At 39.6% G+C, this 23989-nt stretch overlaps 2 protein-coding genes across 4 annotated transcripts in view; both read right to left on the bottom strand.

The window, feature by feature from the left end:
* Nucleotides 1-22418, bottom strand: part of LOC147797094 (uncharacterized) — a 76897-nt gene extending 54479 nt beyond the window's left edge. For both annotated transcript variants that reach the window (XM_087143945.1, XM_087143946.1), the window contains exons 1-4: nucleotides 22109-22418; nucleotides 21542-21811; nucleotides 20838-20972; nucleotides 19527-19676 (exon numbers count right to left, since the gene is read on the bottom strand). In XM_087143945.1, the coding sequence (XP_087000071.1) occupies nucleotides 19527-19676; nucleotides 20838-20972; nucleotides 21542-21811; nucleotides 22109-22400 (847 nt within the window). In that variant the 5' untranslated portion in view covers nucleotides 22401-22418. The remainder of the gene's footprint in view (nucleotides 1-19526; nucleotides 19677-20837; nucleotides 20973-21541; nucleotides 21812-22108) is intronic.
* LOC110990839 (angiopoietin-1 receptor-like) lies at nucleotides 1156-11546 on the bottom strand. 2 transcript variants are annotated; one of them, XM_022255927.2, is made up of 12 exons: nucleotides 11279-11546; nucleotides 10290-10664; nucleotides 9773-9927; nucleotides 8171-8465; nucleotides 7834-7947; nucleotides 7559-7725; nucleotides 6978-7091; nucleotides 6569-6639; nucleotides 6228-6268; nucleotides 5928-6024; nucleotides 5226-5331; nucleotides 1156-4864 (listed from the first exon to the last, which is right to left on the bottom strand). In XM_022255927.2, the coding sequence occupies exons 1-12, from the start codon at nucleotides 11496-11498 to the stop codon at nucleotides 4790-4792; spliced, it is 1830 nt and encodes a 609-aa protein (XP_022111619.2). In that variant the 5' UTR covers nucleotides 11499-11546; the 3' UTR covers nucleotides 1156-4789. The 2 variants fall into 2 exon arrangements, with proteins under 2 accessions (XP_022111619.2, XP_087000111.1); XM_087143985.1 differs by lacking the exons at nucleotides 10290-10664; nucleotides 11279-11546 and adding an exon at nucleotides 9016-9179 and having other exon boundaries at nucleotides 9773-9887.
* Nucleotides 22419-23989: the final 1571 nt, after the last annotated feature.

Below are 23989 nucleotides of genomic sequence, written 5' to 3'. Positions count from 1 at the left end.
AGACTCATTGCCAAAAGTTCGCGAATGGCCCGCAACTCCGCCAGTTCCAGGGTGCTGGTCAGGACTGATCCTCTTCACAGAGTTTAGTTTACTTTTCTTTTTTTCATTTTTCTTATCGGGGATCCCCTCGCCCTCGCTGGGCTACAGTAGTAGGCTGTTTATTGTTAGACCAGCTTGAAGTGGGATGGGAGACTGAAATAACCTTAACACCACAAAAGAACCATATAAAATAATAAACCAGCAAAACGAATGTGCAGCAGGAGACGATTGCTCAACACGATTTGACACCAGTAGGGTATTTCTTTGAGACCTCCTCAGCCAAGTCTGAGTCTAACTCAAATTATTTGTATGTTTCTCTATGGTTCGACCAGGGTCGATCCATGGTCGAAGGTGCGTGCGACGAACCATGGTCGATCCATCGTCGAACTGAAGAAAGATGAGTGTGGCAAAAGCAAAGCAACAGCACGGCAGTTGTGGTTTTCTGCAATTAGCAACTATAATGGATATGTAGGGGCGGTAAGGCGATATCTCTTGCGTGACCCATCACGGAGTAGTAACGGAGCATGCACGCGGCAGCGGGCAAAAAATCGCCTGCCTGCCTCGTGTGTGGAAACGTGACTCTCCACGCCTCTTCCGAGTGCTGAACAAAGAACCCTGTTAAAATAACCCCCGAATGGGGGCACGCCCGCCACAGATAGTTTACACCCCGTGAGTAGTGAACATACCTGTGCAATTTCAACTTATAAAATCACGTGGATGTTTGATTATGCCTCCGGATTTCCCGGATTAAATTTTTCGAAAGAAAGCCTTATGAATGGGGCCCAGTTTTCAACGGAGGAGTATAAGTCGGGCCACACTGTTTACGGGTCTAGGCACACCCCATCAACATATGGCTGAATGCGCGCGCGGTGAACACAATTTGCCTTGCCAATTTTCGCTAAACAATGTACTAGTGCAGACATTAAAAATTCAGATTATGTAAATTTGGCGAGACTATATGACATCGCAGAGCTTGAATCTCGGTTCTCTGTGTCATCCGCTCAATGGGAAGCAGGTAGGCTCACTGTGCTAATGATAAAGTGGCCGCTGGAAACCGCAAGCTATGCTTCCACCCAAGGACTCCAAGTAATTCTCAAAATTTGGCGTGTTCCGCCACCTTCAGTTGTTTATTCCTAATTAATATAATAGTTTACACAAGATAATCTCCAAACTGAATAACCTACACCATTGTAAACTTTTAGACGGGGTAAGCGAAATAACGCTTCAGAATAATAATGCTTCACAATCATAATATTTACAATACAAATCAAGATCACAATGACATGATTTAAGCAAATTCAAACGCACATTTCAGCAAGCAAAAATAAAGCATACACTTACCCTTCAGACAAAATAAATAACCCTAATTTGAGCGATATGCATCTTTCTTTAATCCCCAGAAGCACAGAAACTCGTTTGTTTTTTGTTTTTTTTAGCCCTTAAAGCATTTACCGCAAGTTTTCGATCCACAGTGATCATGGCAAAAATTCAATACGGAAATAAAATATTTACTGAAGTAACCTCTTTCAAACGTTAACAATCGGCTTGTATTTAAAAAATGTTACATCAATAAAAGCATTGTTGACGTATAAAATGTAAAAGATGCGGCAATGAACAAACAATAGCAGGAAAAAAGTACAAATCTTTCATCACTCGAAGAAAACAGAACGGCAGAAAAATATGAAATGAAGGGTTGCTTAATAAATAACGCTCCCTTAAATATCACTTCTGTCTATGAATTTGTTATAATAAATAGACTTACTTAAGTTTGCATCATCAAATTCATTACGTCATTACAAAATAATGTGAAACTCAAATGAGAAAAACTTTCTACGCAAAACAAGTTGGATTATATGGAAATATTAATGTGTAAGTCTCAAATTAAGAACATTGTAACAAATTTCACATAATACGCGTTATTCAAACGCTTATTCAGCGAATCGATATACAGTGGCGATAAAAATGCGTTTTTTAATCTCATTGGACTACTGAAGGGTTATTTAATGCTCTGGTGTGAAATAAAAGGAAATTTACATATTCTACGTACATAAGCATCTTTGACATACACGTAAAACATAGTCTTTACTTAGGTTGAGCAAGTAAGTGTATGACACAAAACACGTACACAGGTTAGGAGTGCATTAGTTACATGTAAATCTTTCATTAGTGAAACAGAAAAATTACATCAAAGAAAGAAATACAAAGAAAGAAATACAAAGCATAAATCAAATAAAACCAGCGAGTCGTTGAATTTTAACTCTCCTTAATTAAACTAGTTTTGTTCGAGTTCTTATAGCAAAGAGAGTTATTTTTACAATACGCGCGGTAATGTGCCCTTGACCTAAACGGATTATATCATTTTCGGTTGTTCGTTTAGCAGGTTTCTTTTTGTTAATTTTCAAAGACATGTAAAGGTTTTCTTCTATGCTATGTGTACGGACGTGATTTCATTGTAATGAAAGCGTAGCTGTGAACCAACTTATAAAAAGTCCGTTCCCCGTCTGAATCTTCTTTCACTAGAAGCCAATCAAGAACTGCAGGCTCTAAGTAATTTAAATTTATGAGTTTCTAGGTCACGTCAGCGATGGAAATCTTTGATCAGATTTCAATTTTTACGAGAAAAATATTTACAATATGTACAAATGTCTTTGAAACGACCACACATCAGTACGTCCAACCTCATTATAAATGAACAAATCACCCAGAGTGCCGACTTTTTCATCAGTTTGTGGCCACAATAATTTTTTTAGATAACAAATGTCGTCTCCACGGATACCGTTTATACGAGTCATCTTGGGCGTTTCCCTTGCGAACGCTTTGACTTTCTCGAGTGTCCCTTGGAGCACGGAGGAAGGACACAGAAGGAGTTACAACTCTGGCTCATCAAAGTGCTCGATGATCATCGCCGCGGTCAGAAGAACAATAAGTAAACATTCCAAAAATGCCTGATGACCGCCAGCAGATTTGGGGGCCAGTAACATCCTAACAATATTTGTGGAGTTTTCTTTGCAATTTACTGCAGCTTGTCGCAGTGACTGGGAAATAGAAAATATCCAGCATTAGATTTACTTTTAACGTCGTAATTGTTTTTAAAAATTTTGACGCACTTTTCCATTATCCATGCAATGTTTGTAATTTTATTTTGTCACTCCGAAACATTAGTTTTCAAAGCCTTTCTACGAATTTGGCTAACACTGACCAACGACGTGTTTATCTATATCAGGCACGAAATGGGACAGAGGGGTACCCCCCCAACACACTCGAGCCAATTGTCACTTAACACATCCCCCCCGATGTCTGAAAAAAAATTCCTGAGATACCAGTATAAGAATGACCAACACAAAGGCGGGGGGGTTCTCTCTGTCCCATAGTTTGCTTCATATGAATGTTTTAAGGATGCAGGATTACCAGCGAAAATTGCGGCGATGATCATGGGGTACAAAGGGGGCTTATGGTTGTGAAACAGGTGGTGCGTAGCATTCGCTGCGCTTCGGCTATGGACATACCAGGCATGACAGAAAGCTGTAATTGACCAGATGTTAAAGCCAGTGGGCAGTTCTAACTCCTTCTCTGTCCTTCCTCCATGCTTGGAGGGTGACTACGAGGTCACGTACAGTTGGGTTCTGAACTATTGTCTGGCACTCGGTTTTTGTCAAGTTGAACTGTAACTCTACTGAAGGGAGCCCTGAAATATTATACAATTGAAAATAGGTAGATTTTGCCAAATAACCCAACTTGTGCCTTAAAATAGTGAAAGTATTCATTGTAACTGCAACTTCTGCAAGATTACAATGCTGAGCGTGTACAGGCAACAATCTACATAAGTACATTTCATACAATAATCGTCTTATGAATTATGTAGCAGAGAGTTCCATAAATATACGGGTTAAACTCAACTCCCAAAGTTTGTAAATACATGTAGTGATCTGTTCGTAAATAGCAAGTTAATACTGCAATTTGTTTAACAGTCCAACCGCACCCAGAACCACCCCAAAAGTCCTTATGTCTTATATAAAATATAACCCAAAATTATTTCAAACTTTTCTGCTGCGGTCTGATTGGAAGTATCATACGCTAAAAATCAATCCAATTAACATAATAGGCCGTACACTGCATGATGAGAGGCAGGCCCTAAGGTACTAATGCATATTCATATTTTCACTAATAAGCGCTCATCAAGGCAGACAGTCAATAAACGTACACAATTAACTTGTTAACTGAGGAGAATTTTACGTTGAAAATTTCAGTGTAAAGGAAACTCTCACCCCACTGTTGTGTTTCGGTTAAATTAAAAGGTTCATTTTATTTATTACCAGGGATGCAGTCACTGTTCAAAATTGACAGAATTGGAGGTCGCAGGATTACATTTTATTAGTTATCTCGTCCTAACCCTTATTTTCTGTATCGTAAAAGTTATTTGTTCACGGATCAACATGCGTTTACCCTGGCAATTAGGTTAACTTGATCTAAACCCAGGATCTTTCATATTGGAAGATGATAAACAGTGGCCGGTTCAGATGCACTCTGAAGTAACAAACAAACGGACAGTATATGAACAGAACTATTGCAAGCGGGAGGAGGTACTACCAAAATGTAGAGGAATGCGTCGTCTTCATTGCATCTCTTGCATCTATAAAGTAACAAGATTATCATGTATTTTCAAGACCTAAATCTCTATGCACTGTTTAAGATCCACGCACGCAGCCCTTGTCGGCTATTATCTATCCGCACCATTCGACCTTGAATCCAATCAATTGTCATCCAGCTCTGGCCGAATCATCAAGTACATGTAGTCCTCTGATTTTGGCAGCAGTCGCATGTAGGTCTGCAATGAGGAAAATGGAACAAAACTTTGGACCGACTTCAAAATACAGTAGGGCCTAATGGAATAGATTTCGACGACTTTTGTTTAACCTGCGGTAACTGTGACAACACAACTCTTCCCTACGCAGTAAGAAGGGAGGCCTATTCGGTATGCCATGGTATGATAGTTGTGAAAAGAGCTGTTGCAAATGAAGCTAGCCAAGTTTGAAATGGTGCCAGCTTTTCTGAGAGGCTTGACACAATAGAACGGCGCCTTTTGTATTTACCAAAACAAAATACATGATATGTACAGCCCCCTATTTAGAAAATCTCCTCCTTCAAAAGTACTGATACTTTTCTTGTTGAGACACTTAAGCACGCACCTTCTCAGTTTGGTTTTCGGCTATTGATTTGAGAATCAAAACCAATGTCTTGAATGCTGGTCTCTCCTTCGGGTCCTCCTGCCAACACTGCATCATCAGACCGTAGCTGTGATAAAGAAGATAGTATCGGACAACTGTGCCCACCTGTCCCAATGCTCCGTGGTGTTGTCAAGTTTGCCTCATTTGACATGTCGAAACATTCCCAGCAAGCGTTAAGTTCTCATGGCTTAGTTGGGCACAGTGTTTCTGTCCACGATGTTTTCGTTTATATGAAGAATATGTTTCCCGCTGTATATCATGTAGAGACTAAACTACATGTGTTTTTACTGTTGATTTTAAAAAATTCCAGAAGAAAGGGATACGATACCGGTATAAGTGTATGGATGAGTGGTCAAAGTTAAAACCTCTTCAGGATCAGGATTCAGTGTTTAATTGTGTTAATATGTGAAAATGAGTCTTAAGTTGCCAGAGCCACTTGGGAGTAAAAAGTCCTTTAGAATAATTTTGCACAGTGAAAACCAATAGGAACCCACAGCTTTTTTTCACCATGGAGCATCCACTTTTATAAGGACGCCAAACTGAGTGATACATCAAAACAAAAAACTCAATTTGCTCTTTCCAATACATATGAAAACTCACAAAGTGGCTCTGGTGACTCATTTTCACAGAGTGGGTCACATATAAAGAATAAAGAAGTCTTACAGTTCGTCGTCACAGTTGCTTGGTTTTGGCATACGGTATCCATTCTCCAATCTTGAAGGTAGGTCCTTCGATTTGATATCTTCGTAAGGAGTGGCACCTAACAACGTGAGCAACTGAATACTCTTAAAACGTGATTCATAAATAAGGTTATCGTGTTAGTACTCAATTCATATTTCAAAGTAAAGAAAGAACAATCTGGTCAAACATGAAAATGGAACTTAACGCTAATGCTTGCGCCCGTAGGCAATGGAATAGATTTTTCCGAAAATGAAAGACTCAACGTCTTTTGTAACTTCATACCGAGAGTAGCTATTTCCCAGAGAAGAATTCCAAAGGACCACCTGATGGCAAAAAGAAGGAAAATGCACTCATTCTCTCATAAGTATGCATGACAAAAATTTATTCGATGCAAACAAGGTGAATTTTAGCGTATTTAGGACATGATTAAAAAACTTTGACCCACTATTCCTCCCAGGCAGATTAATAACGAATTTGGGAAATACAAAGGTATAATCCGCCCAGACGGAATAGTAATCCGTCTGGGCGAAAGAGTAATCTGTTTGCTGGGCGAAACATTTGGTCGAACTTTTTTAGTCATATCATAAATACACTTCCGTACGATTCCCATACTGGGCACTTACACGTCACTCTTTGACGTATACACCTGCCTCAGCAACGATTCCAGAGAAAGCCAGCGAGTGGGAACTCGAGTCTGGAAAAAATTCAGTGATACAATGAAATACCTATGTTCAAACAAAACTAAATCAATCATGCACCGAAACTTTCCGTTAATGTAAGTTGCCTGTTACGCTATTCTCTTTGTCATAAATCAGATTTTATAGTTCCTACAGTTATTTCCGCAGGTTTCATAAAAGTAAACATGAGGAAATGAAATTAAGGGCTAGGCAAAAAGGAAGTGGCCCTTGAGCAATAATGCTGAACAAATTCATAAAGAGACACTGATTAGTATGTGGATTTCTTATATTCATTTTTCTTAATTATGTCTTCAGTAATTTTAGATATGGCAGCAATTTTTAATTGGGATCATACCTTGGATGTCTGAATATAGATATCTTCTCCTCGGGATAAACCAAAATCTGAAACCTTAGCAACCAGATCGTCGCTAAGGAGGATGTTTCTTGCCGCCAAATCTCGATGAATCACCTGTAAGTACAACTTGCATTTACTTCTACAGTTTCTGCTTTGTTGTTCCGTGCGCAAGGTCAATGTTATTTGATACCCAGTTTGGCGCGTCATTTACTGCTCGAATGTCACATTTCTTCATGGTGAAAAATGCATTCGCAACTTTTCTACTGGAATTAATTTTAATGTAATGTCATGTTTCGTTGAACCCTTCTGGATGTTTCTTTCGCTTTTTTGCAATGCGCGAAATTGCATTTTTATTTGATATCCAGTACTCTATGAATTTTCTGCTTGAAAGCCATGTTTTCCCTTATCAAAGTATTCAAAACGTTTCTAATTCACTTCATTTTGTCTGTTTATTTTAACCCAAACAGTCACATTTACCATTAAATATTATCTATGCATGTAGTGCAATTGATTTAACAACACTTGTTATGTTCTCATGTAATGACGACAGCCACACCATTGAAATCTTTGGTTCTTAATACCCCCGATGCAGCAAGATGTTGCATTCCTTTGGCAATGTCCAGAGCAAACTGTATCAGCTTTTCAGAAGACAGAGACGTCTGGCCACCGTCTCCTTGGGATCGGGCATTTCTCAGGTAGGTTCGCAAATCACCGTTGGGCAGGTATTCCACGGCCACGTACAAATCATCTGACAAGTTGTAAACACATCATTTGGTGACATATATTACGCAAGGCTTGTAATTATTATTTAATCAAATTTGAGTTTGCTTTACATGCTTTGTTATGATGCACTTACCTTCGTGTTGACAAGCGGCGAGAAGGTTTACAATATTCGGGTGACGTCCAACTTTAGTCAGAATTCGAAATTCCTCAGTGAAGTTCTGATGGTCAGCCGGTGACGCATGTGCCGCTATTGAAGAAGAAGAAAGAAATGAAATACAACCAGAAACTACTGAAGCTACAAGGGAATGCAAAATTTAAGTAAGGCAATTAAGAATTTCTCCTGTAAGATAATTTGGACAGGCAATACAATTTCGCTTCGAGTGCGTGGTGTATTAAAAAGGCCAAAGTGCTTTACCATGTTAATCATGGTCAAACGTTTGGTATAAGAGTTCTTACTCTTAAAGCCTCACCCTTCAGTTTCTTGACAGCAGCTTTTGAGATTTTCCCTCCAATCACCACTGCTCCTTCAAGAACTTCCCCGAAGTTCCCACTGCCCAGGACCGTCTTGCTGATGATCATATCTTCCCACTGTATACCCCACTGCTGCGCCCAAGATGGTAGTCCAACGTCTTCATAGGTCGATGATTTTAACAATAGACCAACATCAAGAACTTCATATGATGACGATGGAACACCATGACCAACCCTCTCATAAGGTGACGAAGTTGTTTCAATGTCTGAAGCAATCTTATTTTGATAAGTATTCTGGATTAAACAATAATGAAAGAAAGGGGTGTGACTATGGGTTCAGCATGGAACGAATGCATGTACTTCTTAGTCGGCTTCTTTCAAATATTTTTTTCTTTGTCCAATCTCCCATCATGAATACAAATCTTTTTAATTTTTTTTTCCATTTCCAAAACTACTTAAGAACAGAATGTACTGGACCGACGTTGTCACCCACGACGTACTCTTCGCGTGTCCCATTCGTAACGGCCAAGAGCTTATGATAAATTTAGGGACAGGTTTCTTATCTGCTGCAACAGTTGCCATTAAAATACACGCAACTTATTTATTTGTAAGTATTAACACAGAAAACACACCCAGTGGGTGGATGGGTGGGCCAACGCCAGTGGCGGCGCTACGTGGTGTCATGTGGGTACAAATGCACCCACTGAAAAGCCGCTTGCACCCATGCTTGCACCCACTAATTTGTCACATATTACGAGGGCGATTTTCGTTTTATGACTCATCAAAACCCAGGTAAAACGAGGATCATTTGCACCCATGCAATCCTGCCTTGCCCCACACTTACACCATGCTTGCACCTACAGCCACCGAGGTCTAGCGCCGCCACTCGCCAACATGCAAACTTAATTAATAAGATGTGCTGTCTTGTTTACGGACTGGAAGTGCTTGCACTTTAGAAACTGCCACCTTTAGGAGGGATTCTATGCTGATGAAAAACATCTGTAACAACTAAACAAAATTAAACAAGACAAACATTTGGCCCGACCCAATACCTGATGAGCCACTGAAACACATCGTCCATTGACAATTTTACAAACATGTCATGAAATCTTTCTACTGTATGAAGCAGCTTTAAATAGACCAACTGCGTCTGCCAAGTCTCACATGATCTATCGTAGGTATTAGATATCAACAAACACGGCGTCCACTACAAGAAAAGTGTTTCAAAAGTATCATTTACCCAAATAAAGCCAACGGTAGGCCATTTCGGGTGGGGGGCATTATGAATGTGCCAACGGACCGTCGCGCAAAACAAGTTTTTGTACCCCCTTCCTTTAATCTTCATTCTCCGTTCATTATTTTGCAGACAGACCACGATTGTGCCGACAAAACAAAGCAATAAGGGAGGGTGTGTGACACCTGTTACACCTCCTCCCTCCAGCGACGCCCGCGAAAGTACGTACCGTACTCAGACTACTGATGTGCTGAGTACTCTACCGTAAATCGGCTTTATTGTTTGCAAACACCACGCAAAACACACTTTGCTATGGGACTGATACCCCCTATACGTCACGTGATTTAGCAGGTGGTCTGTTACTCACCAGTTCTTGTGCTCCGGCGGATTGTGCAGCGGATTCGTTTTTTCCGTTACGCCGTCGACGACTGAGATAACAAATGAAAAATCCTACAGCTACTGCAGCCACGACGAGAACCACCACAATGATTACTGCGATGACGGCTGTGTTTGAGGAGCTGGCTGTTGTTGATTGGAAAATAGTTGTGGGGAGTGGTGAGCAGTGATAAAATAGGGTGAGCAGTGATAAACAAGAAAGACAACTAACGACAATTTTTGCCTCCTCTGCGGCCACGTCTTTCGAATAGACTGATGCTAACGTGTATCGATCCTTAAGGCATTTTCTCCTAAGGTATTATTCTGAAAACTGTAGTAAGAAAGATCTCGTTGAAAGGTGGTTTAGAAGTATTTGACCCGAGTTATTATATTTATGGAATGCTAAGATTGTAACCAAACAGATATACAAAGAAATATGACCTCATTTCTAAATGACAGTTTTTCCCAATTTGTTTTTGTTTGCTTTTATATGTTTATATATAACTCACGCTCGGTCACGGTAGTTTCTCTTGATGTAGTCCTCTCAGTGGTAGTTGAAGAGGGTGGAAGGGTTTCTCCAGAAACTGATGGACCCCTTGCCCCTTCTCCTGTTCCATCTCCCACTGCAGCTACGCTAAACATGTACTCAGTGCTTGGTTCCAATGGTATGACTATGAAGTTGTACGTGCTCTGAGATGGGTCTGTCACCGAAATGGTACCAGCAGCAATCCAGGATATTGGAGATGTCAGTGAGTAATATACTTTGTATGCAATAACTGGTCCCGCTCCTCTGTCCCCTGAGCTTATGTTCCATGCCTGCCAGATGACTCTAGCTGATCCTGATTCCAATGTTACAGATGGCGTCTGGTTTATATATGGCAAACCTGCAAGAGAGACTGGATCTTAGAACTGCTGCATGACTTACGTATACACAATTCAGTCAAGGTTAATAATTGTGCTGTCCCAAACTTCTTCAGAGCAATGAGGCACTGTCCAAATCAACTTAGGTTCAGCACAGGCGTACAGACAGCTCTCACCAAGTAAAGGAAATGTACCAGCCAGTGACTTCCCCAGATAGATGCATTCGGGTTGGCAGGATTTTTCCAAAGACGAGGCCTCCAGGAGAGACGGGGGGGGGGGAGATCACTGACAAACTGATAAACAATTAACGGAGAAAGGGGGGTCATTTTAGAGGTATTTTCAAGGAAGTTCATGATTTTTGTCCCCTTTCTTCCTTTTGGTTTCTTTTACTTTTCATTTTCTTTCTTTGACTTTGTAATTTTTATTTTTCTCCTAAGACACTCACGGGTGCATGTACTATTTGAATCTACTGCCAACTATCAAATAAGAATTCGGCATATTGTGCACGGCCAGCCTTCAACTGAGAGTGCACACACTTTTGGAGCCCAGTATTTGTGTGTTTTTTATCCTTTTTGAGAACTTCTTACAGCATATTTCCAAGAAATAAATAACCAATAGACAGCTGTAGACCATTTACCAGTAACTGTGACATTAATCCGGCAGGACTGTTGTACGATGTTGAAAGGTCCTGTTACATTGATTTCAATGTTTAATGTGGTTGAATCAGTCAGAGGAACAGCCACTTGATAGTCATTTGGTGTTGCAATGACCATGCCTTGTGGATCAATGTAGGTAAACTGTAAACCAGAGACAGCTGAAGAAACAAATGGCTGTGGAATCCCGACTGAGACTGTCATACCAGGAGTCCCAACAGCAGTAACCTCATCAGGTTCACAAATGATCTGAAACACTGTAACCAAACAAATTTACTGATTAATTCTCAATGCATGTAAATAAAGCACTTTGAACGGTAAAACATTTGTAACTATTCAAACAAGACATGATACCATGCACAAGAGACTTCAAATACCCTCAACTTTTTTTCTCAAAAATGTCAGCACTTTTGAACTCTTGACAAAAACGACACCACAAAATATGCCTGATCTTAAAAGGTGTATTCTGGCTATCTTCCATACAAGAAAGCAGTTGGCTTTCAGTCCGTGTACATATGTAACATGCTATCACACATCTACTGGTTTCTTTCATTCCAAGACTTTCAGAACTTAATACACCTGCCACTGTAAGTTTGGATGGCTCTGAAAAACATTTGGTTTGAAACTGGACCAAAATGGCCCCACTATTTCAATTTAAAAAGTTAAATCCTGCTACGGAGAGACTAACATTCTTGAATAAACAGGTTTGAAAGGCTTTGCTCTGATGAGTATCATCAGGATGGAACAAGCCGTCATCAACAGCAAAGTAAAAACTAATAAGAATGGAAGGGAGTCAATTTCTCTTTTTCCTAATTTTCTTTCCTTCATTTTTTAAAATGTCTTTCACCTTTTCTTTTTGGTGGGAAGGGGAAAGGCCAAGAGTCCTCAGACCCTCCCCATCATGATGACTGTCCGGGCTATTACAGACTTTTACGTTTATATCAAATTTTTGTTGTTACCTACTGCACTACATGTTCATGCGTGAATGAAAAATTAGCTTATAAAAGCTTCACAGGTTTTTCCAGTGTAGTCAGGTGGGCAGGTACAGCTGAATATGGACCCTAGAACACTGCATGTACCTCCATTCCAACAAGGACTGGAAAAGCAGGGATCTGGTGATAGACAAAACTTAGGTTAGGTAGCATTTGGGTGAGTTATTGCACTTCAGAAGCTTGTGCATAATGAATTCAGCTGTCAAAACACCAATCAACTATTGAGTGATTTACGTGCCAACTTTGCTGTCTAAGTTAGTACAAAAAGAGACACCAGCATTCCAAGTGGAAGTTATTAAATGTTAATGTGTTAATGTGTACAGAGTGGACACACCTAAAGTTGTACATGTATTTCCAACGAGACCAGATGAGCAGGTGCATCTGAATGCAGAAACCTCATGCTAGAGCAAGCTTTTTACATCCAATTTCTCACCAAGTGATGTGCTATGACATTTATGTTATGAAGTTCCCATTCCTATTAATATACATGCATGTTGAGTTTATGTGACCGCAGCAACACTCCAATTTTTGTCTGATTTTCTAATTTCTTTTGCAATTCAAAGAATCTCTTGGAACTGTGCCCAAAATAAGAAAATAACTTTTTCTAAAACATGTAGTTGGGTATGTGACAGGAGGTAATAAAGATTTATCAGAATTTAAGAACTGTCAAGAAAATCCTTAAATGTTAGTGTGGTACTTTCTGACATTTTTCAAGTTAAGTGCATCTCCAGGGAATTAACACTCAGCTGAATTTTTGCTGGATGTCACTGTTTGTTACTTTACAGACTTAATGATCAACAGCATCACGGATTATAATGTACAAGTACCAATACTTAACTTGATGAATTGGAGGTTTTTAAATAAAGAGGTTCAGGAACCTCTTTAAAATGGGAAGTTGAGAGAAATGTTGAAGGGTGCTGCTTTAGGGGGTTCCACTATACTTGGTTGTAAAGGAGGAAATAGTCGATTCACAGGTTAACTTTTAGGCCCAAAACTCCTGCATATTTAGTTTACTGGGCATAAACAGCTAGTTTGACATTTGAAGCAAAAATTCTCACTTCATAAAGTTCATAAATGATTTCTGTTTAGGTTGAGGGCCATTAGCCCCCCCTTCAAGCATGGCGGACACAATAGGAAGGTGCTATATGAAGTGGGTAAATTTTGAGTAATTCCAACAGATTTTTCCCAAACCAAATAGCGCCCTCCTATCGTTTCTGCCACACCTCAAATCAATAAGCTAATGTGTATTATGATACTCATAAAAAGTGAACATACTGAAAATGTCACAGGTACTCCCAGTGTAGAGTAACGGGCAGGTGCAAGTGAATGAGGAATGTTGAACAGAGCATGTACCTCCATTCATGCAAGGACTGGATTGACAAGGATCTGATGATGGAAAGGAGTGCAAGGATTCAAGTAAAGTGATTTTCTTTTTACACTCAAAGTGATGCATGGACCTCTCAAACAAGTGATGGAACAGCAGAGGTTTTGATGAGGAGTCAATCCACAGCTACCGTAGGAGGCAACAAATCCTAGCATAATAAGTTTACTAAGTGCACAATGCTGTTCTGTATGGCTCTTCATAAAGTGAAAAAAGTCAAGTGGCTGAATAGAGCTTGGTATTATACAATACAAAGTGAACACAAAATGAAGGTTTCACATTTACATGTAGAGAGGCAGGCAGCTCCAAATGAATGAGGAACCCGGATAAGGCTTGTATCTTCATTCATGTAAGGACTGGAATAACAAGGGACTTTATGATGCATGGATCCATCAAGAAAGTGACAATACAGCAGTAAAAAAAAATGTGGTTTTCAATAGAAAAGATTGCAGATCCTGAAGGAGGACATGTTGCATCTCTGTTAAAGGTTATTCACCAGAAATTATCAAACGTTCACAAAAAAATTCCACAGTGGTTTATGGCCATGAAAATTAATGATAATTCATAATTACGCTAAGTGAACCTACTGAAAATTTCACAGGTATTTCCAGTGTAGGGATACAGACAGGCACAACTGAGGCTGGAACCCTGAAGACTGCATGTACCTCCCTTCATGCAAGGGCTGGACAGACACGGATCTGATAAAAGACAAGAGTTAAGTCCAAGAAATCAAGTTAGTTAGTTTTCTTATTATTAAGGCTATGCAGAGTCTGAGTGTCATCCTTTATAAAACCAATCGTTTAATAGCTCCAAAACATGTGATATGCGAGCATGCAAAGTTCATGTGAACCCACCCACCAGCCAATAAGAGTCAACTTAAGAAATCAAGATGCCTAACTCTAGGTCAAAACATCATGCAGACTTAAATTTAAGTTAATTAGTAACAGGACACAAACACCCACACGCATGTGGCCTTAATTTCACGTAAGTCAAATAACTTGAGCAAATTTTTCTCTTCGTGCAATGACTGATGCAACTAATTACAACAGCATCAATTTTCCTTTGCATTGTTCAACCAAGCCACTGTGATTCACCACTGCATTGTGGAATAAAAGTAACTGGGTCGGCAGTCAGTTACTTTGGCCAGGCCTGAGTAAACATGAAACGTCACGTGAGTATTAAATCATCAAGCTTATCCGAGTACTGAAAAAGAGGGGGGGGGAACACGCTGGAAGTCAAAGAGTTTGCTGTCAAAACCCATACACCATAATTTTCACAACATCAGCCGCGGCTTATATATTGATTCTCAGGCAGAAAAATGTATCTCTGCAACTTATACACCTGGTGGCATCTACGGCAAACTTAGAAGGATAAAATCAATCACAAAAGCCACTGCCAGACAATGCATACCACGTGTAGGTGGTGCAGTCTTGTTTCATTGGTTGCTGTTTACAACTGATAACTCAAACCTCGGAGAATGAATAAAAATTCAAGTTGCCTAGATGTCCTTATTAATACAATTCCCTGAGTCATGAAGTTGGAAAACACACACATGACATGTATACGTAATCATTAACTTTCCTTGCTCTGCTATGGCACCTTTTTTAGTGATTATTTTTCTGCTTTTTATTCAATCTATTTTTTACGACAAATAATCATTTCACTAAAAGTTTTTTAATGCTGTAACCTAAAGATTTTTTTCTACCATTATATAAAATCAAATTTCTTCAATGGGGCGGCACAGACATCCCGATTTCTTTTTATATAAAAACTGACCGCTTCAATGGTGTACCTCCGTGTGGCAGGTCTTTCGTCTTTTCGCAGATCGTGTTAAGCGTGACATCCCACAGAATTTCAGGGTTTTTTTCAGTTGGGTTGTCTAATGACAACACTTTCTATGGTCACATGGTTATTGAAAAGAGTCAGCGATTTGGACTGTCCATGAATGGGTCTGCGGTAGCAATCAGGCTAGCCTGAAAACAGGGTTTGCATGATTGCAGTGGTGAGTGCAATGGGTGTGTGCCATGCTGTGTGCAGTATGCACACAACACAAGCAGTTCCAGTGTGATGACTCAAACCAAGTTCTCACAGTGTGTTTTTCATTTCTGAAACAATTTAGCGTTTTTTTGGTTTTTTTTTATTGGTACCCAAAAATCCTCAAGATAACTTGATGTAGTGTTGTGGGCAGTTACAGAGGGTTTTAAATATTTATATAAAAGCCTATTCTTTTGGCAAGTAGTCCGCCTACAAGCAACAGCGACAGAACAGTTTAAAAGTTTGGGGGTAGGGCAAGTCCCAGCCATTAGACCGAAAAGAAAACAACTTATGAAGTTGCAGTGTACATGTACCTCCAATGGCTGGTAAGCCTATAAAGTGGGGGGGGAGGAATAACTACCTTTTCAAACATGGGGGGGGGGGCAATGGCATCCCCAGCCCCCCATTCTGCTTCCAGTGCCTACAATTAAGACAAACGATCTTTCGATTTAACTGACTTCAAGTTACTGAGATTTTCTTGTACGTCCCCAACTGCATAAGTTTTGCAGCACTCCCCCTCCTCCGGAAAAAAGCAAATGGCTCTTATGACATTTTAATCAGGAAATCTTACTTCATACAAACTTTCTAGTAGATAAATATACACATGCTGCAACTAATTACATGAATAAAGTGAACATACTGTAAGTTTCACAGGTCATTCCAGTGAAGACAGGCGGACAGGTGCAGCTGAATGAGGGTCCTGAAACGCTGCATGTACCTCCATTGATGCAAGGACTAGGATAACATGGATCTGATGATAAATAAAGAGTGACGAGTTTGAATTCAGCCGGCGAAATTGTTTATTCTTTAATTAAGCAATCTCTAATGAAGCTGAAAGGACAGTAATACGGTGGTTTTTGTGCCTACCACAAAAGTTTTAAGTTAATGAGGCTAAAGCACTGCGGTGGATACAAAGTCAAATAAGCATATGTATACATGTATATTTCAAAAAAAAATTCCTTTTATATAACAACCCTCCCTGTAATCTTTGTTTAAACAAATACATTCCTTTTACATGTGCCTTAAACAAACCCCGTCATTATAACTTCAAACAAAAGTTACAAGTTTGTTAAAAGGTTTCTGCAATGGATGATGATGACAGAAGTTGTTATTTGTTTACTTAGTGAACTTACTTGAAGCTTCACAAGTACTTCCAGTGAAGCTAGGCAGGCAGGTGCAGTAGAATAAGGATCCTGTGACACTGCATGTACCTCCATTCAGACAAGGACTGGGAGAGCATGGGTCTAATGATGGAAGAAAACTACATTACAATGCACATCGGTCCCGTTTATTAATTGACGGAACTTGAACAAAATGCACCAAGTCTTCATAATATAAAGTCAACTGTTACGGTGCTGCTTGTACCAAACTGAGTAAATGACAGATGGAAAAGATACAAACATTCCAGGGAAAAAAAGTTGTTTAGCTCAGCAAAAATGTATGTTTGATATATAAAGGCAATACAAAAACAGACCAGCAACACAATTGTAGAATCCACAGCAGTAGAAGCTTAGTAGATGTAGCAGGGCAAAAAGACATGCAGGCTACATGGGTATGTGCACAATTCTCACTACAAAAGGAAAATAAACGCAGCCAAAAGTTGTGGGGAAGAATACAATTTTTATTTCATTATCTATATCATATTCGTAATGAAAAAAATCAAGTTTATTTTATTAAACAAATTTTGGAATTGCTATTGATAGAATCCTCACCTCTACAGGTAAATCCTGGTGCACATCCACCACTACAGTAACCAGTGATCTTATCACAGACAGCGTTGTTGCGACAGTAGCATTTATTGAGACATTGTGCTCCATAATAACCAGCAGGACAAGTATCTGGAACTAGTAATCAGGGAAAACAATCATTAAAAGCACAAACACAAAAGGAAAGTATATAACAGCATAAAATGAAAAGGCAAACACAAGAGTAGAAAATTACAATCAGCAAAATACATCCAATTGATGAATATAGCCATATAGGCGACAACCCCACCAAAGGATTCTAAACAGTGTTTTCCAACTTATCTTTTACTTCTTCATTATATCTGCATTTGTTTTCGCACCATTTTCATTTTCAATTTCATCAAACTTTAATTGCATTTAAATGAACTTGAACTACTTCCAACTATAACCCCACCTTTCTCCACCCAACATACAGGTAAAATATCTACGTATACAGATATATATGTACCTGAACTTCAGGCATCTTGAAGTAACCTGTGATCAGTTTTATTTCAAAAGTACTGTTTATCTCTACGAATATCAGAGAACTGACTTGGACCTTTTCTTGACACAAATATCAATAACTCTTGTTTTTGAAGAATGACCTTTCTCTAGAGGCCTTTATTTGAAACGTACGTGTGTCCAAAGTAATGTTACAAAACGTAATTTGAACTAATTCCACACAGTTATCAGTCATCCTTTCAGGGGTCAACAATAAGAGGGCGCACCGGTGCTTTTGTGTCTGACAAACCATGATTAGCGCCTGGTAACCCCTTCAAACTGCAAGAGATCAGATGCTAAAATTAGCGCCAGGCTGTTATTGATCTTGTCTTCACAAAACACCTTTCAACAACCTCTTCTCAAGTTAAAACACCTGTTTATATGTTTTCCCACTTACATTTGCAATTTTTTAAAAGAACCTTCTGTTATTTACACAAGTTCCCTTGTGAAAACATGTGCGCGAAGCTCAATCCATTAAAGCAAAGCTGCGAATTCTGAACATGCTGAATAGAGATTGCATCATTCTGAGAAAAGAGAGAAACCGAGGGGAACCCTCGCCCTGTGTTCGTAGTGGATAAACCCTTGTGCATATCAAACAGTGCAGGCAGCCATTCTTTGTAGCCATTGTTTGGCATGCATAAGGTTTATCAACTTAGAACAGAGGGCGAGGGTTCCCCTCGTTTTCTCTGTTTTCTCCGAATGACGCAATCTACATTCAGCATGTTCAGAATTCGCATCTTGACATTAACAGAAAAAAAAACCTTTTTAGCTTGTTATAGTTGAGCTCTGAGATAAATGACACTGCATTCGATTTGGATGCTTCCATATTTATTTGAACAGATAAAATTAGAGAAAACATGTTTTCCCTTGAGTTGCTCTTTCATGTTGACCCCTTTCCTTAATTTTCCTTGCTTTGACAATCCTGATCTCTTAACATTGAAAACACTGTTAACATTCCTTTCACAACTGCTCTTAAAAAATCTGCATGTTGCAATGTTACAAATAAGTAGGGTAAGTTGAAATAGTATTTGGAAATCAAACAAAAGCATAGATGTTCTATATCCATCGCCTGGTCAGGTAGACATTACAAGGGTTAATAATGCCATGCAATATCACACCTATGAAAAAGTGCACTCAAGCGAAGGAAAATAGGTTAAACTTACTTTGGCAATTAATACCTGACCAGCCTGGAGTGCAGCCAGCAAAACAACTCTCAGATGAACACATCGAAGTACACACACCTGTGAATGCATCACAACTTCCTGACTGACAGTGACATGTCTGAGTACATCCAGCTCCAAACATTCCACTGGAGCAAACTACATGCAAGATGGAATTTTCAGAAATGTTTTATATGGGAATTACTTTGTAGCGTTGAATATGACTAAAATTTTATTTATGGAAATCGCAAAACTTCCTGAGCAAGAACCGTTATATACTGTATATATTACTTCTGCAGTATATCAAATATGATAGGAACAAAGACAGATGTACGATTTTGGTAGACCAATTGTTTGGGGTATCGCAGAAACTGATCACAAAGTGACACGGCTCTTCACTGCAGACTCTGTAATCAGTTCCCTACATGTGGAGTCCTTACCCATGTTACAATCTCTGCCATGGTATCCTGAGATGCAGCTGTTCCCGTAGGGGTCTGGTAGACCAAACTGGCTCCCTATACAACTCTGGATGATGTTACCAGGTCCACATTGGAACTCACAACTCCAGCCAAATCTGTGCATACCACAAGCTGTTGAAAGCAAAAGTCAAGATAGACTGATTATTTTCTATAAAGGCTACCAACCAGCAATTCACATCAAATGAGCAAATCCAGAAGGATAAAAAAGCAAAACACTGTAAATTAAAAAAAGAGAGGCCTTAATGGCTTCTGCAGGACTTCATGCCAAATATCAGAACCTAAAACTTCTGTATGAAAACTGATTGACGAACGGTACTGTTAAATTGTCATTTGTTTTTGCTGCTAACATTCACCCAATTGCCCATCAAAGTAAATGTTACATGTACTATGTTTCTGCCTAGCACACAAGGAATAGAAGCTTAACACAAAAACTATACAGGATTCACAAATGTCTTCATTTAATTTTTGAAAGCCTTCCTTAAGAGAAATTCTCTGCTACTTAAGCTGTACTTGCAAAGAGCTGTTTGTAAGTTTTACATCTCAACGGAGCAAAGGCTTTGGTTACATCATCACATACTCCACGTACTACGGTGGAGTACAATACAAACATGGGTAGATCAGAGTAGTGGTAAGCTCACCACTGCAGTGGTGAATGCACTGATATCAGTGCACTGATACAATACCGACAGTGACTAGCAATAAGCTTACCAGTGAGGCAGTTTGGTCCACTGAATCCTGGTGGACAGATGCAGTCTCCTGTCTCATCATCACACACTCCTCCATTGTAGCACATGTCACACCAAGACAAACAGACAGACAGACTAACCTGTGAGCAGGCAATGAGCTTACCAGTGAGGCAGTTTGGTCCACTGAATCCTGGTGGACAGATGCAGTCTCCTGTCTCATCACCACACACTCCTCCATTGTAGCACATGTCACACCAAGACAAACAGACAGACAGACTAACCTGTGACCAGGCAATGAGCTTACCAGTGAGGCAGTTCGGTCCACTGAATCCTGGTGGACAGATGCAGTCTCCTGTCTCATCACCACACACTCCTCCATTGTAGCACATGTCACACCAAGACAAACAGACAGACAGACTAACCTGTGACCAGGCAATGAGCTTACCAGTGAGGCAGTTTGGTCCACTGAATCCTGGTGGACAGATGCAATCTCCCGTCTCATCACCACACACTCCTCCATTGTAGCACATGTCACACCAAGACAAACAGACAGACAGACTAACCTGTGACCAGGCAATGAGCTTACCAGTGAGGCAGTTTGGTCCACTGAATCCTGGTGGACAGATGCAATCTCCTGTCTCATCATTACAAACTCCTCCATTGTAGCACATGTCACACACATCTTCACAATTAGGAGGACCCCACTTGCTTGGAACACAACCTAGAACACAGAAACAAAACACACCACATTATTTATCATTCATATAATTTAAGTAGTTTTTAAATTAGAAACAGCCATATGCTTGAAAATAATGAAAGAAATAAGTAACAAATGAAATAAATGAATTTTTTAAAATTCTTGGCCGTTGAAACCTGTTGTACATGTTTTTCAGTTGCTAAAGAGTGGAACTTTATTTCTATAAAATATTTTGTATCCACGTTCATTTGAACTTTTGAAGGTACCCAAACAAAACACAACACAATCACTTTGTGTATGTGTCTAGTTCAAGTTAAAATAATTAGTGGTTTGTAGTTGTGTAATTCAATGATACCAAGAAATACTTCAACTGAAAGTAAAATTTAATGCTCTCTGACATAACACAGGCTTCGATAAAGGCTCAACATATCTAATTTCAACTACCTTCATATCTTTTCCTTTCTAAAACACAAAACAAAGTGCATTTAGCAAATTCCCCCTTGCTCTGCTGTGCTCTCCTCATTGCACTTCAATTCCGAATGTAAAAGTAATGGTGGAAGGTACACACATGAAATCATGTATACTTTATGTACCTCTGACTATGAGTCTAATCATGCTGAAATGATTGTCTGTGAGAGTAACACCACCTCCAATGACAGTATACAAGTCCCCATGGACTACGTCAGCAGAAGAAACGACGAAATCAAGCTGATTTCGATTAGCTAGTGTCTCATTAATAGTTCCATTTCTCGTGCGCCGCCACAAAGGAGAGCTATCAGAGTTGACTTTGACGACTGACAGGGTCACATCATCTCCTGTCATTGTTGTTCTTGTCACCTGCCCATCAGTTGGTTCAAATCTCCCTAAGGAAAATTGAAAAGTTATTGAAGATTTCATAGCAAATACTGCATATGTTTATGTCTCCCAACAATGGACAAAAGTGAAAACAAGGACAGTGATTTTCTTTGAAACTGAATGGGGGAAGAATTCTTATTAGGAACAGCAACCTTATGCATTAATCAGGAATGGAAAACAATGGATATAGGAATGTAGGACCTACATTTTCTCCCTTTGTTTCAAGAAGGATCTTGTATTAACTCTTATTTAAATGTAAAATGTGCAGGGCTTCAAACTATAAAAGCATTTATGGATGTACTTACTGCGAATACTGTGGACGATGCTGTACACTCTGGTTGTTAAGCCTCTGTTTGAACCTTCACAATAAAACAATCCGGTGGCATCATTACTGGAGGTAAGATCCCATGTGACTGCTTGTCCATTCACTGATTGTGCACTGCCAGTGGGGAGAGAGGTGGAATATTGCACTGTTGAGAATGGAACACCTATTTGGAAAGGTCTACCAAAGCTCAAGGCAACTCCAGCATCAGGACTGCTACGGAAGCAGCTGATGCTTGCTGAAGACCCCGCCCCATAAGGTGTGGGTGTGACCATTGTTAGATGGACCGTATCACCTGTTTGGAAAATCAAACAAAACAATCCTTAATTTGTTCCAGGCAAGTACACATACATGAATATTGTGCAAAAGTAAATCTTTTCCATTCACTGACACAGAACCTATGTGTATACAAACATCTGACTTTTAACGTAGTATTTTCGAGTACACTCATCTCCATTCACTAAAATGAAGAACTACCATAAAACACAAGGCTAGGCATAAAAAACAAAAACATGCATGCATTTTTTTTAGCCCTGACGACTTCCCCTTTTTCCTGAAAAATCCATAATGTAAACAAGAGAGAGGAAGCAAACAGAACAAGACAAAAAATAAAAACAAGGGCTTCCTCCTGCAGTGACACACACAAAATACTTGGACGTCAAATTATTTTTGAAAAGAGTTCCATTATAAGGACACTGCTTGACACCCTGTTCACAGATCCTACGAGACAATTGTCTGAAAATATTACTATAATTGACTTTTTAGGTCATGTTATCGGCCCTCAGATTGCTAATCAGTGGCGTCTGCAGATACATGTACGGAATTCTTTAGACGTGATTTTAATCAACATCAGTACTGACATCTGTTACTTCTTTTTTCTTTTGCCTCATTTACAAATTATGGAACCGGCCTGGATCTGTCAAAGCCACACCAACGTTATTTCTTAGTTTGTTGTGCTTGCCTGTGACACTGAATACCACTGACAGGATAATCAGAAGACAGCGACCAAAATCCTCCATGGCGAGACGTCCACGAACCCGGAAGTTAATGTACCGGTAATACACACGTCGCCTGCGTCGTAGGTGCACAAAACGTTTATTTTTATAACTTCCACAACTTGTTTTCGATAATTTTTCAAAATAAGAGAGATTCTGGAAACTAGCTTCTACGGAGAAACCGACTTGGCAGTCTCCGCTTTCATGTACATCTTTTTGATTTCAACATTCCAGTCAATAGATGATTAAAAACGAATAATTTTGTCTTGAGTGCAGGCCTATACCGAGTTCCGAAATGAACTTGGATGCATGTTTACTGATGCATGACCGCTGATCTAGACTGGCATATGAAATGTGCGTCCAGTCAGTGTCTCATCACAGGTCTATGCAGTGATGGACTGAACTGTGGCAGGTGCCCGACCGGTCTCAACTTTCGCTCATAGTGTGCCAATCATTTCCTGGATTCAGCAGTATATAATTACGCTACTTTAGACAACAGTGACAAATAGCCCCACTTCAAAAGGTCAGAAAAAATACGATTTTCCCAGGTGTTAAAGACACATGTCAAATTAAAGCTCACTTGATTATCTTTTACTTTCCTGTCTATTTTCAGTGGCTCAACCGATGACTTAAGTTCGAAGATACTTTCCTCAAACTGATATAGGCCAATGTCAGCTCTTAAAACAGTTGTGAGGCCCATTTTGAAAATTGATGCCTACACGGCCACTGCAAAATCTGAAGGCCGTGTTTGGTCCGATACTTTCGTACAAGCTGACAGTCAGTGGCGTAGCTAGGATTTTAATAGTGAAGGGCACAAAGAGGGGGGGGGGGCACCAGCTTTAATTGGTGTGGTTTTCAATATCCATTCA

The sequence above is a fragment of the Acanthaster planci genome, linkage group LG12 (assembly GCF_054643075.1).
Source record: "Acanthaster planci isolate LZ-2023a linkage group LG12, COTS_SCS, whole genome shotgun sequence".
Classification (NCBI taxonomy): Eukaryota; Metazoa; Echinodermata; class Asteroidea; order Valvatida; family Acanthasteridae; genus Acanthaster; species Acanthaster planci.
The sequence above is the reverse complement of the archived record's forward strand: the minus strand, read 5'-3'. Positions and strand labels throughout refer to the sequence as shown.

Excerpts from the sequence above, each read along its gene's own strand:
- LOC110990839 (XM_022255927.2), bottom strand. The coding sequence starts at position 11,498 with ATGACAGTCTCAGTCGGGATTCCACAGCCATTTGTTTCTTCAGCTGTC. Across the intron at positions 7,726-7,833 it reads CGCCGCTTGTCAACACGAAG|ATGATTTGTACGTGGCCGTG; the intron begins GTAAGTGCATCA and ends ACAACTTGTCAG. Across the intron at positions 7,092-7,558 it reads AACATCTTGCTGCATCGGGG|GTGATTCATCGAGATTTGGC; the intron begins GTATTAAGAACC and ends TTGTACTTACAG.